This window comes from Bos mutus, chromosome 18, assembly GCF_027580195.1.
Source record: "Bos mutus isolate GX-2022 chromosome 18, NWIPB_WYAK_1.1, whole genome shotgun sequence".
In the NCBI taxonomy this organism is placed as follows: Eukaryota; Metazoa; Chordata; class Mammalia; order Artiodactyla; family Bovidae; genus Bos; species Bos mutus.
This window is the reverse complement of record NC_091634.1, coordinates 51,606,632-51,625,064: the sequence shown is the minus strand read 5'-3', so window position 1 is coordinate 51,625,064 and position 18,433 is coordinate 51,606,632. Positions and strand designations below refer to the sequence as shown.

Genomic DNA, 18,433 nt, shown 5'->3' with positions numbered 1-18,433 from the left:
CATTGAATTTATAGATTGCTTTGGGTAGTATACTCATTTTCACTATGTTGATTCTTCCGATCCATGAACATAGTATATTTCTCCATCTATTAGTGTCCTCTTTGATTTCTTTCACCAGCGTTTTATAGTTTTCAATATATAGGTCTTTAGTTTCTTTAGGTAGATATATTCCTAAGTATTTAATTCTTTTCGTTGCAATGGTGAATGGAATTGTTTCCTTAATTTCTCTATTTTCTCATTATTAGTGTATAGGAATGCAGAATTGAAAGAGACACATGTACCCCAATGTTCATCGCAGCACTGTTTATAATAGCCAGGACATGGAAGCAACCTAGATGTCCATCAGCAGATGAATGGATAAGAAAGCTGTGGTACATATACACAGTGGAGTATTACTCAGCCAGTAAAAAGAATACATTTGAATTAGTTCTAATGAGGTGGTTGAAACTGGAGCCTATTATACAGAGTGAAGTAAGCCAGAAAGAAAAACACCAATACAGTATACTAACGCATGTATACGGAATTTAGAAAGATGGTAACGATAACCCTGTATGCGAGATAGCCAAAGAGACACAGATGTATAGAACACTCTTTTGGACTCTGTGGGAGAGGGAGAGGGTGGGATGATTTGGGAGAATGGCATTGAGACAGGTATAATATCATATATGAAACGAATTGCCAGTCCAGGTTCGATGCAGGATACAGGATGCTTGGGACTGGTGCACTGGGATGACCCAGAGGGATGGTACGGGGAGGGAGGTAGGAGGGGGGTTCAGGATGGGGAACATGTGTACACCCGTGGCAGATTCATGTTCAGTTCAGTTCAGTCGCTCAGTCGTGTCCGACTCTTTGCAACCCCATGAATCGCAGCACACCAGGCCTCCCTGTCCATCACCAACTCCTGGAGTTCACTCAGACTCACGTCCATCGAGTCAGTGATGCCATCCAGCCATCTCATCCTCTGTCGTCCCCTTCTCCTCCTGCCCCCAATCCTTCCAAGCATCAGAGACTTTTCCAGTGAGTCAATTCTTCACATGAGGTGGCCAAAGTACTGGAGTTTCAGCTTTAGCATCATTCCTTCCAAAGAAATCCCAGGGCTGATCTCCTTCAGAATGGACTGGTTGGATCTCCTTGCAGTCCAAGGGACTCTCAAGAGTCTTCTCCAACACCACAGTTCAAAAGCATCAATTCTTCAGCGCTCAGCCTTCTTCATGGTCCAACTCTCACATCCATACATGACCACAGGAAAAACCATAGCCTTGACTAGACAAACCTTTGTTGGCAAAGTAATGTCTCTGCTTTTCAGTATGCTATCTAGGTTGATGTATGGCAAAACCAATACAATATTGTAAAGTAATTAGCCTCCAATTAAATAAATTTATATTAAAAAAAAAAAAACATGCTCAAAAGAGAAGGTGTATTGTGTCACCTGAAAGAGAGGGTCCTGTTTTACACCATGGGGACGTGGAGTCAGGTTTGTCAGGAGAACGCTCCACTCGCCTTTGGCAGGAAAGTCCTGGGACAGAGAGCAGCTGGGATCAGACGTTCAAGGGGCTCATGCGTTGTCCCACCAGCCTTGGTGATGGGCCAGCAAATACCACGAAAGTAGAACCAGGCAGTTTGGTGGTGAGACGAGCAAGAGGTGGCAGCGGGGGAGGTGGAGTAACCATCTGCCCCCACCCTGAACGTCGTCCCAGAGGGTCTCCACCCACAGACTCCCAGGTCTGGGATGCCCGGAGGCTCCCGAGCTGCCCCGTGGCGGTGCCGTGTCTTTCGAACCGCTGATTCATAATAAGAGCATCATGCCTGAATAGTCAGTGGGGAAGATGACAAGGTTTGGAAAACATTCATTGTCAGACGGCATCAAAAGAGTTTCAGGATTGGAGGTAGACGGAGCCCTCCCCAAGCATGAAGAAGGCAGGGGTCTGTGTACATGAAACCTCTTAGACGCCTCCTGTCAAGAAATAGAGCTCAGCCCATGTGTAACCCCCTGAACTCTCACGGTGCCCTTCCTGGATGTCGTCCCACCACCTGGCACGTCAGTTGTCTGTACATGGCACTTTTGCAAGAATAATATTTACTGGGATTTTTTTTTTTTACTTTAAGGGATATCCTTGTTCATTGTAATTCAGAAAAACAACCACCAAAACAAGTATAAATAAAATAAGTGTCCTAGAATCTCATTAGTATCAGTAATAATTTGATGTCATTTCTTCCAACCTTTGTTCTGTGCTCTGATTAGGCCTTTCCTATTGTACAATTTTGTATGTTACTGGTTTCACTTAAGATTTCCAAAGTCAATAACTATTCCTCAAAAACTTCATTTCTAGTGGCTGTATAATACGCTGACATTTGGCCACACAGAAATACATTTGGCTATTCCTTTGACACCTGCTGACTTACTTCCAGTTTTCCCCAGTTATAAACGGTTGGAATAACATGGAGGTCTGACTTTCTGACTTTTTTCTTGGGAGAGTCAAGAATCAAGAGATATAAATTTTTAAATTTTTTAAAATTGAAGCATAGTTAATTTACAGTGTTGTGTTAGTTTCAGGTATGTAGCAAAGTGATTCAGTTATACATATATATATATTCTTTTCAGATTCTTTTCCATTATAGGTTATTATAAGATACTGCATATAGTTCCTATATACAATATACAGTAGGTCTTTGTTGGTTATCTATTTTATATACAGTAGTGTGTATATATTAATCCCAAAGTCATAATTTATCCCTTCCCCAATTTCCCCTTTTGTATTCCTAAATTTTCTACGTCTGTGAGTCTGTTTCTGTTTTATAAATAAGTTCATTTGTATCTTTTTTTAGATTCCACACATAAATGATAGCGTATATTTGTCTTTCTCTGACTTCACTTAGAATGGTAATCTCTAGATCCACCCATGTTGCTGCAAATGGAATTATTTTAGTTTTATGGCTGAGTAATATTCCATGGTATATACGTACCATCTTTTTTATCCATCTATCTGTTGATGGACCCTTAGTTTACTTCCATGCGGATATTGTGACTATTGCTGGCATGACCATTGGGGTACCTGTATCTTTTCGAATTAGAATTTTTCGTCTTTTCAGGATATATGCCCAGGAATGGGATTGCTGGATCACTCGCTGGTTCTGTTTTTAGTTTTTTAGGGAACCGTCATCCTATTCTCCATAGTGGCTGCACCAACTTGCATTCCCACCAAGAGTGTAGGAGGCTTCCCTTTTCTCCACACCTCTACAGCATTTGTTATTTGTAAACTTTTTAGTGATGGGTGGTACTTCACTGTGGTTTTAATGTACATTTTTTCTATTAGCAACATTGAGGATCTTTTCATGTCCCTGTTGGCCATCTGGCTGTCTTCTTTGGAGAAATGTCTATTTAGATCTTCTGCTCATTTAGGGGGCTTTCTGATGGGATTATTTGTTCTTTTTTTTATATTAAGCTGTATGAATTTATATATTTTGGAATTAATCGCTCGTGGGTCACTTCATTTGCAAATGTTTCCTCCCAGTTTGCAGGGTTTATGGTTTAAGGGACATGAATTGTTAAGGCTTTCTGGAAAGATTAATTGATATGTGTTTGTGAGCATGGTCACCATCAATGAATTTTATTCTATTACAACACCCTTGTAGTTTGACACCTGGAACTTTTAGTCTGCACATCTTTGATGATTGATATCTGAGGACTTTTTTGGTGCCTTTGAAGCCACTTGTCTTTCTTCTGGACAAGCCATTTGTCCATCTGTTCATGGAAATGTCCATCTATTTGACTTGAATCTGAAGCACATGAAAATGGTCTTTAAAGAGGCCAAGTTGAATCTGTAATTGTGTCCATGTGTCTATACACTTCAGCCTGGGTAAATTGTGACTTGCTCCCAAACAGTGTATGCTAGATCACTGACACTTTTCTATATGTAATAATAGCTTTTGAAGGGGAATAAAAACAATAAATTCATGGCGAGGTTTTATCAACGTATTTTATTCAACTTATGAAAATCATCTTCTTTCTTTCCCATCAGGTACCAGTGCCCCGCAGGCTGCCTGCACAGTGGAGCAAAGATCTTTGGGACTCTCTTTTATGAAAGTGTAAGTATGGCCAGAGCTTCTTTAAATGGCTGGCGTGGACTCCTGTCTCTGTGTTAAAAGCAGGTGGCTGGTTTTCAGGTGAACAGATTTTCTTTTTGCTCAGTAGTCAAACCCCCCTCTTAGCTGAGGCTAATAGGCATAGCTGATCCATGCCTATTTCTGGGGTCACAGATTTGTGAAGCCACTTTCGGAAATGGGGGCTGACCCCTGAGCCGATCAGTCTCTATGTTAGCCCCAGCGTTAATATGCTCCACTGGAGGGGGAGAAAGGGCTGTTTGTCACTGTTCTTAGTTTGTAAAGCAACACAGATGAGTTTTTAAAGATAAGCAACCCCAGAAACAAAGACGTGTTATAGAGCGAGGTCGGAGTCAGCAGTGGGGTGAGCCTTGGCCCGGCTTTTTGGCTTTTTGTGGGTTGAGGACAAACATCTTGTGTGTTCCTGGAAATGATTGCTGACAAAGGTGAATTCAGATGTACTTACATTCCGGCCCCGCCCTGCAGGCGTCCAGCATCTGCCGGGCCGCCATTCACTATGGGATCCTGGACGACAGGGGAGGCTTGGTGGACGTCACTAGGAATGGGAAGGTTCCCTTTTTTGTCAAGTCAGAGAGAAACGGCGTGCAATCTCTGAGGTAAATATTCTGTGATCAGGGCTCCTGAAAACTTCTTTTCTGATTGTGAGAGTATTGTTGAAACCTTGGGAAGTTCTGGACCATATAAAGAAGTGGGAAATAATACAGATGACAATGCTATAACTCAGAAATCACCCCTATAAGCTGTTTAGCGTATTTTATTCCACTGGGTTTCTGTGTGTGTGTCTAATGTGTTGAGCTTCTTGTTTGTATGTTTGCTTGTTTTTGTAGCTTTGAGGAAAGTTTATTCCATATTTGAAAGTTAATACTGCTCTTAATTATGAAATGTACATATAGCCATTAAGATATAGAAAAACAAATAAGGAAATATTGACCCCTTCTTTCCCACTTGCTCGAGATAGTCTCGGTACACAACCTTCGAAAGTGTATAGTCTTGCAGTCTGACGTGAGTTCTGAATCCTGCTTTTTCTCCCTTGCTTGTCACTGAGACCTTTTCCAACACCTCAGTAATGACTGATAGTATCTTTGAGTTTGCAGGCTAATTGTTCACTGGCATTCCCTACATACCCCCCTACCCCCGAGAATGAAGCTTTTCATTTTTTAAAAATACCTACTTGTGTTTGCAAGGTGCTTTTCACATAAGGTATGTGGATGGGTCACAAGGCAGACCATCCTTGCCGTCCTGACTTTTGGGGGATGGAGGGGGCATGGAGACCAGCAGGAGGCCGTGTCTTCATCTGTCCATGGCACCTGAGGCATAAGGTGACCAGGAGATGGTGGAACCCACTGCAGGCTCTGGGGTCAAACGGACCCAGCTCTGCCTCCTCCCCGTCTGTTAGCCATTAGGCTAACACAAATTTGTTTTCATACTTTGATAATGATATTAATAATACATGACTTCCTTTTAATCTTTTAAATGTATCATATGCATTTAAAAAGCATTGTTCTGAGGGGGCATCCAAAGGCTTTACCAGGCCTCTAGAGGGATCCTTGGCACAAAGAAGGTTAATGAGCCCTGTTCTAGAATGTTCTCAGTCTAGACCTTGCTCTGGAATGTCCTAAGGGCTTTCAGGGTGATGGGAAACAAGTAGGAAGATATGAAATTGAGGTGGAAATAAACTAAGTACAGTAACAAGGGTGCATGTTTAGAAGCAGTTCTGTTTTGTATTCACCTAATGCTTCCTTTTACAGCAAATACAAGGCTTCCAGCTCATTCACGGTGTCAAAAGTAAAAGGTAAGCTGGACAGTCTTCTCTTATATGACCACAATCCACAGGTTACCCTGGAATTTTGTTCCCCTTAGTTACTGATTTAATGGTTATCATAACTGTTGATACTGCTTTTCTCAGCATTGCCACAATATTGAAGAGGTTCCTGAGAAGGATTCCTTAGCTAGTTTCTAAACATATCTGAACTTGGCATTGGCCCTAGATGGCTAAGGCTGAAACACAGGCCCGAGTTCCCAGCTGACTATCACAGAAAGACTATCGCCTGGGTCTAGAGTAGCTAACAGGCTTCATAGGCAGTATTGATTTCTACTGAGTGGTAGTGGCTACCTGGAACATTGTGTTGAGAAGGATTCTGAGGTCCAGTTCTGTGCTCAGCAGAAAACGGAGCTGGAGAGGTTAGTCATGTCTGCCACAGAGGAGAGAGTGAAACCTGGGGAAGGACGTGGCCTATATCTGCTGTATCTCGTCCAGCTTTGTACCTGACCTGTGGCTTGTTCCTTTGGCAGGGCGGCATGTGACCATGGGAGAGCAGGCTGTAATCAGAACTGGGGTTGGATTTGTAGTTGCCCAGACTGGGCACTTGCCTGGAGGGGCTCAAGCAGGCAGGGGTGCATGGGCACCACCAGCCTTCCCCTCCCTGCTGGGAAGCTGCCCGCCTACCCTCTCTTCCTTTGGGAAAGCCATGCTTGTCATTTGGCCTGGATGCCAGACACGTTGTTCAGTCGTTCAGTCGTGTCCAACTCTTTGTGACCCCATGGACTGCAGCACGCTAGGCCTTCTTGGCCTCCACTGTCTCCTGGAGTTTACTCAAACTCATATCCACTGAGTTGGTGATGCCATCCAGCCATTTCATGCTCTCTCGTCCCCTTCTCCTCCTGGATACCTGACTACCTGGTTAGATATCTTTATAAAAATATGTACCATATTTTTATAAATTTTAAAAATTTTACCACATTACAAAATTAATACCTATTTATTCCAGATAATTTAAAAATATGGAGAATCAGTAGGGAAAAAAGAAAAAAGAAGACCTAAATTCCACCACTCAGAGATAATTACTCTGAACATTTTGGTGGATTTCTATAGAGTTTATTTTCTCTCTTCATTGAGTATATACTTTGGTAATATATACACTGATATGTTCTTAAAAATTGAAATTGGTAGCCTGATTTAGTTTTTGAATAATAATATACCAAGAGTATACTTCTATACCTTCAAGTGGACTTCTGAACCTAATTTTAATGGTCTCCCCAGCATCCCATTGTGTAACAGACCCTTGTTGGACCTCTGCACAGACCCCTGCCCATCTAGATGATAGGCTCTGCTAGAGGCAGGCAAACTACAACCTTCAAGGCCAAACCCTGCCTGCCATCTGTTTTGTAAATAAAGTTTTATTGGCATGGAGCCATGCCTATTCATTTCTGTGTTGCCTAAGAATGGTTTTTCAACAGTATGTGAACTGTGAACTTCCAGATGTTCAAGCTGGTTTTAGAAAAGGCAGAGGAACCAGAGATCAAATTGCCAACATCTGTTGGATTATCAAAAAAGCAAGAGAGTTCCAGAAAAACATCTATTTCTGCTTTATTGACTATGCCAAAGCCTTTGACTGTGTGAATCACCACAAACTGTGGAAAATTCTGAAAGAGATGGGAATCCCAGACCACCTGACCTGCCTCTTGAGAAATCTGTATGCAGGTCAGGAAGCAACAGTTAGAACTGGACATGGAACAACAGTCTGGTTCCAAATAGAAAAAGGAGTATGTCAAGGCTGTATACTGTCACCCTGCTTATTTAACTTATATGCAGAGTACATCATGAGAAATGCGGAGCTGGAAGAAGCACAAGCTGGAATCAAGATTGCCGGGAGAAATATCAATAACCTCAGATACACAGATGACGCTACCCTGCATTTAGTGAAGAAGAACTAAAGAGCCTCTTGATGAAAGTGAAAGAGGAGAGTGAAAAAGTTGGCTTAAAGCTCAACATTCAGAAAACTAAGATCATGACATCTAGTCCCATCAATCACTTCATGGCAAATAGATGGGAAAACAATGGAAACAGTGTTAGACTTTATTTTTTCTGGCTCCAAAATCACTGCAGATGGTGATTGCAGCCATGAAATTAAAAGACGCTTACTCCTTGGAAGAAAAGTTATAACCAACCTAGATAGCATATTAAAAAGCAGAGACGTTACGTTGCCAACAAAGGTCCATCTAGTCAAAGCTATGGTTTTTCCAGTAGTCATGTATGGATGTGAGAGTTGGACCATGAAGAAAGCTGAGGGCGGAAGAATTGATGCTTTTGAACTGTGGTGTTGGAGAAGACTCTTGAGAGTCCCTTGGACTGCAAGGAGATCCAACCAGTCCATCCTAAAGGAAATCAGTCCTGAATATTCATTGGAAGAACTGATGCTGAAGCTGAAACTCTAATACCTGTTGCGAAGAACCAACTCCTTGGAAAAGACCCTGATGCTGGGAAAGATTGAAGGTGGGAGGAGAAAGGGATGACAGAGGATGACATCACTGACTCAATGGACATGAGTTTGAGTAAACTCTGGGAGTTGGTGATGGACAGGGAGGCCTGGCGTGCTGCAATTCATGGGGTTGCAAAGAGTCGGACACGACTGAGCAACTGAACTGAACTGAAGGCTGGTTTCTATTACAACAGCAGAGTAGAGTGGTTATAACACAGACCATAGGGCTCAGGGAGCTGGAAATATTTACTCTGACTCTTTAAGAAAGAGTTTGCTGAGGCCTGGACTGAACAAGGACAGGCTGTTAGAGACCACAGGTATTCAGTATTAGAAGTACTTCCTTAGACACAGCATTTGACCTTGAAGGAGTCACCTACCCCTCAGGAAGGGTTTGAGCAATGAGCTGAGGCTGGGAATCAAAAACCAGACCTTCAGCCTGTCCTGTGCAGCCTCAGGGGGTCTCTTAGCTCTTTTGGACCTCAGTTTCCTCGTATACGTAATTAGAACAATACCTTCCATGAGGATCCAGCGTGATAAGGTAGAGGGAAAGACTTCAAAGTAGAAAAGCACAATGCTGGCCCCACAGAGAAACTGGTAAGTGTGATGACCTTTGACCTGTAGACACACTTGGGCTGTGAGTTTTGTCTCATTCCTTGAGTGGCCCTGGGGGAGGAGTTGGGAGCACTGGGGCCTGGTGCCTGCTGGGTGCTCACCCTGGCTCTCATCCGAGTTCAGAGGCCCTAGTAGCCCCCAGGACCAGCAGCCCCTTTCAGTCTGGAAGCCTGAGGCTCAGGCCCGCCCATGACCTGTTGCTCCCATTCACAGTGCAAGACCTGGACTGCTACACCACCGTGGCCCAGCTCTGCCCGTACGAGAAGCCGGGGACACACTGCCCAAGGTAAGGCTCCCTGGCATCTGGATTTGCAAACACGGGGTCTGGGCTGCGGGGTGGGTAGGGTGGTCAGCGCACGCAGCCACGCACGGCTGAGTTCTAGACGCGGCCCTGGCATGTGTCCACCTAGGAAGTCATTTGCTTTGTGGTCTGAGTCAAGGGCCCACCCAACTTCTCCCTGAGACCGCTCATTCTCAGCCCTGGCTGCACACTGGACTTGCCGCAGAGGCATTAAAAGGACGAATCCCGATCTCCAGGGGTGGCCCAGGAGGGCATCGCATCTTTGGAGGCTTCTGCATGAGTCCCTTGTGCAGCCCAGTGCCTGCAGCCCGCCATGAGGGACTTACCTGAGAAGGTGATTTGCCCTGCTCACTGTCGCATCCACTAGCAGGAGAGAGTATGTGCTTAGTTGCTCAGCCGTATCTGACTCTTGCGACCCCGTAGACTGTAGCCCGCCAGGCTCTTCTGTCCATGGCAAGAATATTGGAGTGGGTTGCCGTGTCCTCCTCCAGGGGATTCTTCCCAACCCAGGGATCAAACCCAGGTCTCCCGCTTTGCAGGCGGATTCTTTACCATCTGAGCCACCAGGGAAGCAGAAGAGAGTATTTGACTTCATTTGCTGCTAAGCTCTTCCCAGGCCCCAAGACAGACCTCAGGACCTGTCATTCTTGACCCCTTAGATCAGCTGAGAACTCTGGAAGCTGGTTGACACTGGTCCCCTTGGAATCTGCTCTTTGATTCTTATATTTGATCTGTGATATTTTCTGTGGGTCACTTTAGAACAAGCTTGTTAAAATCCAGCTTTTTGGAGGTAAAACTTACACACAGTGAAGTCCACCAGTAATAAGCATACAGGTGGGTGTGTTTTGAACAGTGTGCACCACAGTCCCGATAGAGGACGTTTTCATCACCGCAGCAGGTTCCCTTGTAGTCCGTTCCCCTCCCTCCGCCCTCTCCTGTATCCCTTCCAGCCCCTGATCAGCTTCCTGTCCCTACAGTCGTGCCTTTTCTGAAATCTCATGTACATGGAGCCATCACAGCAGAGACTTGGGTGTCTGGCTTCTTTCACTCCACACGATGCTTTGCAATTCACCTGTGTCCTAGAGCCAACGGGTGATTTGTTTCTTCTTTCACATTGCCGAGTGGTGGTCCACTCTGTGGATGTACCACAGTTTGTCTAAGGAGTGAGTTTTATACACATCTGCCTGAACCTTACTTGGCTGGTTTTTGGAAGATGGTGCGTCATAACTAAAGAAGAGGTGCCTCTGAAGTACCTATTAGACCCTCTCAGAAGATGGGGATGTAGCACCCCCTGAGCCCTTCTCCTGGCCTGGAGGCCTGTGGGTTCTCCAAGGGGAAGACTGACCTTAAAACCAACAGGTGAGGGACTTCCCTGGTGGTCCAGTGGTTAGGACTCCTGCTTCCATGGCAATGAGCACGGGTTTGATCCCTTGTTGGAGAACCAAGATCTTGCATGCTGGGTGCAGCGGACCCCCCAAAACCTAGCAGGCGGAGACCCCGAGGGTGAGCAGGAGGAACCCCGGGAGGGTGCTGACGAGGGAGAGGGGGCTGGACTGGGCCCCAGACTCCTCCCCTTGGCTACTCACGTTCCCCTTGGGGCTTTCTCACTGCCACTGCCACCTCCACCACCACGCTGACCTGCCCTGAATGTTCAAGGGAAAACGTCCCTTTAATATTTCCCCGCATGTTAAAGAGAAGCAGAAGGAAGTAATTTCAGAAAGTACAAACAAAAAGAAAAACTTGACATACTACAAGTATCCAGAATGTTTCTGACCTCTCATTCTAGAAGCAGGAAAGAACATTCTTACCCAGATTCTCTTTTTTTTTTTTCTGTTTAAATCTCAGACACATCCTTGTTCTCTCTGCCCACTCTGCCCCTTCGCCCCAAAGGACCCTTTCCACTTCCCGGTCGCTCTGCCTGGCTCTCTTCCCCTTCGGCATCCTGCCTGTCTCTGGGCCAGAGGGCTTCCGGCTGCCTTTTTGGTTTCTTGGTCCCTGGGCTCCAGCCCATGTGTGCCTGTGGCAGATGAAGACAAAAGACCTTTTCTTAAGTCAAGCTTGTGCTCTTTCTTGGTTTGAGAGGCTCCAGTTTGAGGCACTCTCCTCATCCCCTGTGGCAGGGATGTGGTGACTGACATAGCAGTGAGCAAACCCTTCCTGCCCCAGGTTATCAGTGTTCCCTCCCTGGAATATTCTGTGACTCACAGAGGTGAGCACCCCCACCCTTTCCTCATCCAAAACAGGGCAGTGGCCTTAAAAAAAAAATCTATTGATTACAATCTCTATAAGGTACCCGCAGTGTGAACCGGCAAACACCCAAGAATGGGAGATACAACCCCTTACAATTGCATACTCACCTCTGCTAGATTTTTGTTTCATTTCACCTCATTGTTTGTGCATGTCTTTTAATATGAAGAGCTTTTTTAAAAAAAATTTTATTGCAGTGTAGTTGATTTACAATGTCGGCTTAGTTTCAGGTGTACAGCAAAATGAATCAGTTATGTAATCAGCTATTGCTGTTGCTCAGTAGTGTTAGGCTCTGTGACTCCATGGGCTGCAGCATGCCAAGCTTCCCTGTCCTTCACCGTCTTCTGGAGTTGGCTCCAACTCATGTCCATTGAGTCGGTGATGCCATCCAGCCACCTCATCCTGTCACCCCCTTCTCCTCCTGCCCTCCATCTTTCCATCTATATCTACTCTTTGAGATTCTCTTTCCTTAGTCATTACAGAGTACTGAGTATAGTTGCTCGTGCTATACAGTAGTATAGAGTGGGATCTTACAGTAGGTCTATTTTATATATAGTAGTGTGTATATGTCAATAAAATTCTACATGTGCTTTTAAGAAAAGGAAAAATATCTTTTATCACTGCTAGGGCGAGAGAGGTATATATGTATTTTTTCTTAAAGAGTAGACTGTGGTAATAATTGCCTTTCATCTAAGTACTAAATCTTGATGAGCAAATAGAGGGCCAGCTGCTTTTCTCAAGAAGTTTTGTTTTCTGCCGATGATAACCATTCCCTAAATGCTTCTTGTTTTCCAGAGTTCGCTGTCCAGCGCACTGCAAAGACGAGCCATCCTATTGGGCTCCCGTGTTTGGAAGCAACATCTATGCAGACGTGAGTATTCTGGCCTTATCGGTGACCGCCTCACAGAAACCACGTCCCAGGGTCTGGACATCAGAAACTTAAAATCTCATTCCTGTGCCTCTAGATAAATTTATACCATCCATTTCTGCTACCAGTGCTCTAGTTTCTGCATTTTCAGAAGTATTTGTGCTTCCACCAATGTGTGCTGATGAACGCAGACATGGGTGTGCCTCCTCTTACCCAGACAGCTTCAGAGTTTGGTGAACTGACTCCTGCTCCCTCACTGACAAGCTCTTCTCATGTGAAGGCTGCCATGCATCACATACTGCACTCCCCCAGATACTTAATAACCTTTCTGGCTCTCCTGATGCTTGTGCAGCTGTTGGTCTTCTCTACTCATTGCATTTCTTTTTGGCTATGTACATACACTGAGCTAAAAGCACACAGAAGAAAATGCAAACTCCCACCAATTTGCCTCCTGTGATAACCACTCTTATTATATTCCACTTTTCCATCCTAACTTTAGCAAGGAAACTTTAGCTTGGTTGTTTTTTAAGTTTTATTGAAATATAGTTGATTTACAGAGTTGTGTTAATTTCTACTGTACAGAAAAGTGACTCAGTTACACATACATATTCTTTTTCATACTCTTTTCTATTCTGGTTTGTCACAGGATGGTGAATATGGTTCTCTGTGCTCCAGAGTAGGCCCTTGTTGTTTATCCATCTTACAGATAAGAGTCTGCAGGTGTGGCTCCTACAGAACAAGGTCTCTCCCTCCTGTGATCCAGGGTTTAGGGACACGGTGACCCAGGAGATGTGAATACGGTCACAGCTCTGCCCGGCAGGCTCTGTGATCTTCTTGACCAAGCCATTCACCTCTGTGTAGAATGAGCCAGGGCTGGGGTTTTCTAGTTCGGGGAATCCTCCAGATCTGAAAGTCCATGAGTAGATCAGCTTCACTCAACCCCAGCTAATGTTTTTGCTCAGCTTTCCTCATCTTCATTTCTGTAGTTCCCCTGCATCCACTATCGCCACCCCCACCTTTGCCTCCATCTGCCTTCATTTATTCTGGACTCCTGTAGTGTGAGCTCACTGAGTTCTATAAAGTCAAAGCAAACTTCATGACTGACCTCCCCCCACTCCTCATCTTTTTTTCCTCTCCTCTTTAAATGAGCCTTTTTTTTTTTTTTTTCTCCTTGAAAGGTGCTTAGCTAAAATGGAGCTCTACAAGTTTAATGAGGGAATAAAACAATGTGAATCAATTGTTATACCAAATATTTAAGCCAAAACCTGCTACTGAAAGACAAAGTCTTTGATTTTCAAGTGCTTTAAATATAAAAGGACGAGCAAGATGATTCTAGTAAAGTACAAAAAGACAAATAGATAAAGCTGGAGTGGCAATATTGCTATCTGATAAAGTGGAATTTAAACATACTGAATGGGACGATACAATTCATTATGCAGTGGCACAAAAGGTACAATTAATGTAAATGTGAAATTCAAGTCCATGTGCTCCAAACAGTGTAGCAGCTAAACATATAAAGCAAAAAAAAAAAAAAAAAAAGTTTAGAAATGCAAGGAAAACTTGATGAAATTTTAATAATAATATAAGGCTACATTTTACTTTGTTATAGGTTCTTAAAAACATCATCACTAGGTATTGTTACTCCCATCTTACAGAGACGGACAGGGAGGCTCAGAATAACCTGCCCCAGATCACGCCACTGGCAGTGGCAAAGGCGAGATGCAGATGAGGGCGTGTCTTGTCTTTGGGTCTGTTCTGCCTGCATGAATATTGCTGCACTTCTGAATACACAGGTGTGAACAGGCCTGTGTGAAAACCTGTATTCAGTCTCTAAGTTATTCACTAGGATTTTGAGCTTTTGACATCACTGTGCCGGTGCCCATGACAGGGCTTGGCGTATAGTAATTGTTCAATTAATGTTTGTTAAAAGAATAAGTAGATAAAAATACTGCAGTAGTCAATGCCTAAACATCTCTTGAGAAAATTTTTTAAAAAAGGAAGGAAGGAAGGGAGAAAGAAAGAGAAAACTAACCCCGTTTCAGAGGCTCTTTTCTGGCCTCGGTTTCTAGGTCACTCTGTATTCTGGGAAATGATGATGCCCCTGGAAAATGTCTGTTTAGCTAAGAGATTTATTTTGGGAGAGTTGTCTCCAGGCCTTTGAAGGACCCAACAGTGCCTCCCTCGGCGAGCGTTCCTTGGCAGACCCCGCACTTTGTGGTGAGCTGCAGGCAGGGGGAGCACCAGGGTGCAGCCTGTGAACCACGTCTGGGTCAGAAGATGCAAAAACTCAAGCCCTGGCTGTGACATTAAACAGGCCTGGGATGGTGGATGAGCCTTGCCCTGTTCTGAACCTCAGTTTTCTGATCTGTCCCATCTCCCTCTGTGGCTCCTTGAGTTCTCACACTCGTGCGTGCACCAGAATCCCCAGAGGGCTTGTTCAGACAGAGTTCCGGGTCCCACCCCCACCGCGTTTCAGACTCGGGGGTCTGGGGCAGAGCCAGGGAATCTGCATTTCTAGCAAGTTCCCTGGTGGTGCTGATGCTGCTGGTCTGAGATGGCACTTCAAGGACCCCTCGGTTGGAGATGACAGTCCTGTGGGAATTTTCGATAATGGTGATGGTAAGAGCAATGATTATGGTGGTGTTTGTTTTGTTACCTGACATCTGTTGAGCACTTGCTGTGTGCAGGCCTGCATTTAGCCTGTGATCTTTACATAATCACCTCGCTAGCCCCTCTCGGGGTCTTATTGAACCCTGTGGAATAGTGTGCAGCTTGCCGGCTCTGAGCAGCAGTCCTGACTCTGCTGTTTGCCAGCCCAGTGATTTGGGGCAAGTCTTTAAACCTCTGTTAAGAGGGAATAATAGTGGTGGTGGTGATGATGACATAATAATAATGATGACGATGATGATACTGTGTAGGTTACTGGGAGTTACTGTATCAATCACTTGAAACACTCAGAACTTGGCCTGTAGTGATAAATGCTCAGAAAGATTACCTATGATGATCCCTGCTTTATGTTGAGAAGATAGAGCCTCTGAGGGTTAAAATAGGTCATCCAAGGCCACCCAGCCAACCAGTGGTGGGGGCAGGGGTGCTGAGACCAGATCTCTGTTGATAGTGCTTGTGAATAAGTATCCAGATACCGGTGTTGCCAATATGTTGGTGTTGGAGAAGACTCTTGAGTGTCCGTTGGACAGCAAGGAGATCAAACCACTCAATCCTAAAGGAAATCAACCCTGAATATTCATTGGAAGGACTGATGCTGAAGCTGAAGCTCCAGTATTTTGGCCATCTGATGTGAAGAGTCGACTCACTGGAAAAGACCCTGATGTTGGGAAAGGTTGAGGGCAGGAGGAGAAGGGGACGACAGAGGATGGGATGGTTGGATGCATCACTGGCTCAAAGGATATGAGTTTGAGCAAACTCTGGGAGATGATGAAGGACAGGGAAGCCTGGCCTGCTGCAGTCCGTGGGGTCGCAGAGTCGGACACAACTGAGTGACTGAACAACAACGAAGTTGGTGTTGCCTCGGGTCTTGAGGAGAGAAAGCAGATACCTTGTACCTTTGGGGAAGCAGAGGTGAGAGGAGACGTGTGGGAGGAGGAAGCGGAGGAGAGTGTTTGTCTGCCATCAGCAGTGGAAGGCGTGTGCAGTGATCACCAGCCCATGCAGTGAGGAGGATGAGGTCCTGGGTGTGAGGGTCCCATGCCTGCTGTTATCGTGGGAACTTCTGTACCGCTGGTGCCCAGACACCCTCGGGGGCCGGGGCAGAGGACCGTCCCAGAGGCCCCAACACCGGAGCACCTGGCCTCTTGGCAGCTGTGGTCAGAGGATATGCCTCCTGGGCAGGCCCTGGGTCTGGTCACTCATAGAGTGTGAGCAATACAGAGAGGGAGACGGAAGAACCCCCAGTCCTGCCCACCGGCGTACAGTGAGCCCCAGCTCAGCCCTGCAAACAGCAAACGTAGGAGGATTCCACAACGATCATTTCCTTCGTAGAGTCTCCCTGCCTCTCTTTGAGACGGAGCAGACTTATTGCTTGTTAATCTTCTAGGGACACAAACCCTTCTGAGAACTGGAAAGTTGTGGATCCTTCCTCCGAGGAGGTGGGGGTGGAGAAGGCTTCTTTGTATTGATAAAGTTGACCAACCATCCCAGTTTGCCTGGGATGCTGGGTTTCCCAGGCTCAGTGCTAAAACCTCGAAAGTTCTTGCCAACACTCTAGGCCCACAGAGTTCTGCCTGCAGCCTCAGGGCCTCGCAGATGTCCCGGAGCCTGCTTCAGGCTAAGGAATCCGGCCCTTATCTGTTTAATGTATGAACTGAAGACAAGATATGTTCACGCAGGATTAGAAAAACTGGCCTTCAGCGCCTCAGGTCAGTCAGTGGCGGGAAGCAAGAAATCCAGTTCTCTCGTCGTTAGTGTGAGGGTGCCAGTCGGCTCTGAGACTCTCCAGCTTTTAACAGCAATATTAACTTCCCAGGGAGCGGGCAGGGCGGGGCCTTCTATCGTGAGTGTTTTCCCTTCTTCTGCAAAACCAGCAGCTTGTTTGGAATAGCCTGGATTTGGAAGGGACATGGCAGGAGCTGGCAGTCTGCAGGGATGTTGGGTCTTTCTCTCTGCCTCTGACCCTCCAGTCTACCTCTTGCAAGGACCCTTGGAATTCCACTGGACCCACTGGGGTAATTTAGGACCCTCTCGTCTCGAGGTCCCTAGCTTTGTCACGTCTTCAGAGTCTTTGTGCTGTGTCAGGTCACGTGCCCACATGTTTCAGGAATGAGGGTGGGCATCTTCAGTGGGCATTTCCGTTATTCTGCTGACCACAGAGGCTCAGACTTGACCCTTCGCCTGATCTTGTTTGGAATTGCTACTAAACCATGAAGTGTCTTCAGGGCCTTGGCAATGTTGTCCAGTCTCACTGAGCCTGTGTTTCTGGACTATAAAATGGGAGTAACGTAGTCACCCATCTCACTGGAAGATGAAATGAGATGACAAGCAAAAGCAGCCCAGGGCTGGTATTCAGTAAGCTTAGTCGCCATCAGCTCTGCTCGCCGTGGGAGCCTGTCGACTCCACAGGTGGGCCGGCCCCCCTCGTGCCTGCAGCCCTGGCTGCACCTGGCAAACACAGCCTCAGGCTTCACCCCAGAGCAGCCAAATCTGTGGAATCAGGGGGCATAGGAAGGGCATCACCAGGTAAAGACCACAGCTGCAGTGAGGGTGGAGGCTCGCTGCCAAGGCCAGCGTCGGAGTCCAGCACAGGCTGGATAAAGGACCGCAGAAGGGTGTTACTTTGAGTCGGCCTCAGCATCACCTGGCCCTCACCTGAGGGGATGGTTCTGAGTCTGTAGGTACGTCAGGGTGAGCTCCAGGAGCCTGCATCTTTCACAAGCACTGGCCTCCCCAGCCCTGAATGAGTCTCCCCAGCTTTGAGAAACGTTGATTAATTACTCTCAGACAACCCAGTCTGAAGAGCGTTTTTCTACTGGATAAGTCAAGACCCTAATGGAAGTTGAACCCGACGATTGTCCTACCCAGGGATTGGATGACTCAATGACTTTAGAAAACAGCGTCTCCTGCCCTTGCTTGAAACAGGGGCTTGTGTGGCACCTGGAGTGAACCCAGATGCCCCAACGGCCCTCATGGCCCCAAGTGACTGGCCCCTGCTCACCTCCTCCCCCCTCTCCTGCTGCTTGCTGTCTGACTCACTGTGTTCCAGCCACCCTGGCCCCTTTTTCTATTCTTTGGATATGACAAGTTCACTGTGCTCCAGGGCCTTTGCACGGGCTGCTCCCTCTTCCTGGGACACTCCTCCCAGAGACGTCCCCATGCCTGTGGGAGTCTTCCCATATTAACTGTTCTAAAAGAGCCCCTTAATCTTATCTCATGATCAGGTTTTGTTTTCTTCGTGGGTGAGTTCCTCGTTTGTGTATTTGTTTGTCTGTCTCTCTTGACTCCGTGAAGGCAGAACCTTTATTTTGTTCCCCCCGAATCCTCTTGCATCTAGTACAGTGCCCGGCACATAGT

General features: G+C 46.0%; 1 protein-coding gene across 1 annotated transcript in view; it reads left to right on the top strand.

Moving 5' to 3' along the window:
• The window catches only part of CRISPLD2 (cysteine rich secretory protein LCCL domain containing 2), a 67,427-nt gene that overhangs the window by 34,762 nt on the left and 14,232 nt on the right, over positions 1 to 18,433 (top strand). Inside the window, exons 9-13 of the mRNA XM_005892455.2 lie at positions 4,020 to 4,086; positions 4,588 to 4,718; positions 5,871 to 5,914; positions 9,207 to 9,279; positions 12,337 to 12,412. Coding sequence (XP_005892517.2) covers positions 4,020 to 4,086; positions 4,588 to 4,718; positions 5,871 to 5,914; positions 9,207 to 9,279; positions 12,337 to 12,412 — 391 coding nt within the window. The remainder of the gene's footprint in view (positions 1 to 4,019; positions 4,087 to 4,587; positions 4,719 to 5,870; positions 5,915 to 9,206; positions 9,280 to 12,336; positions 12,413 to 18,433) is intronic.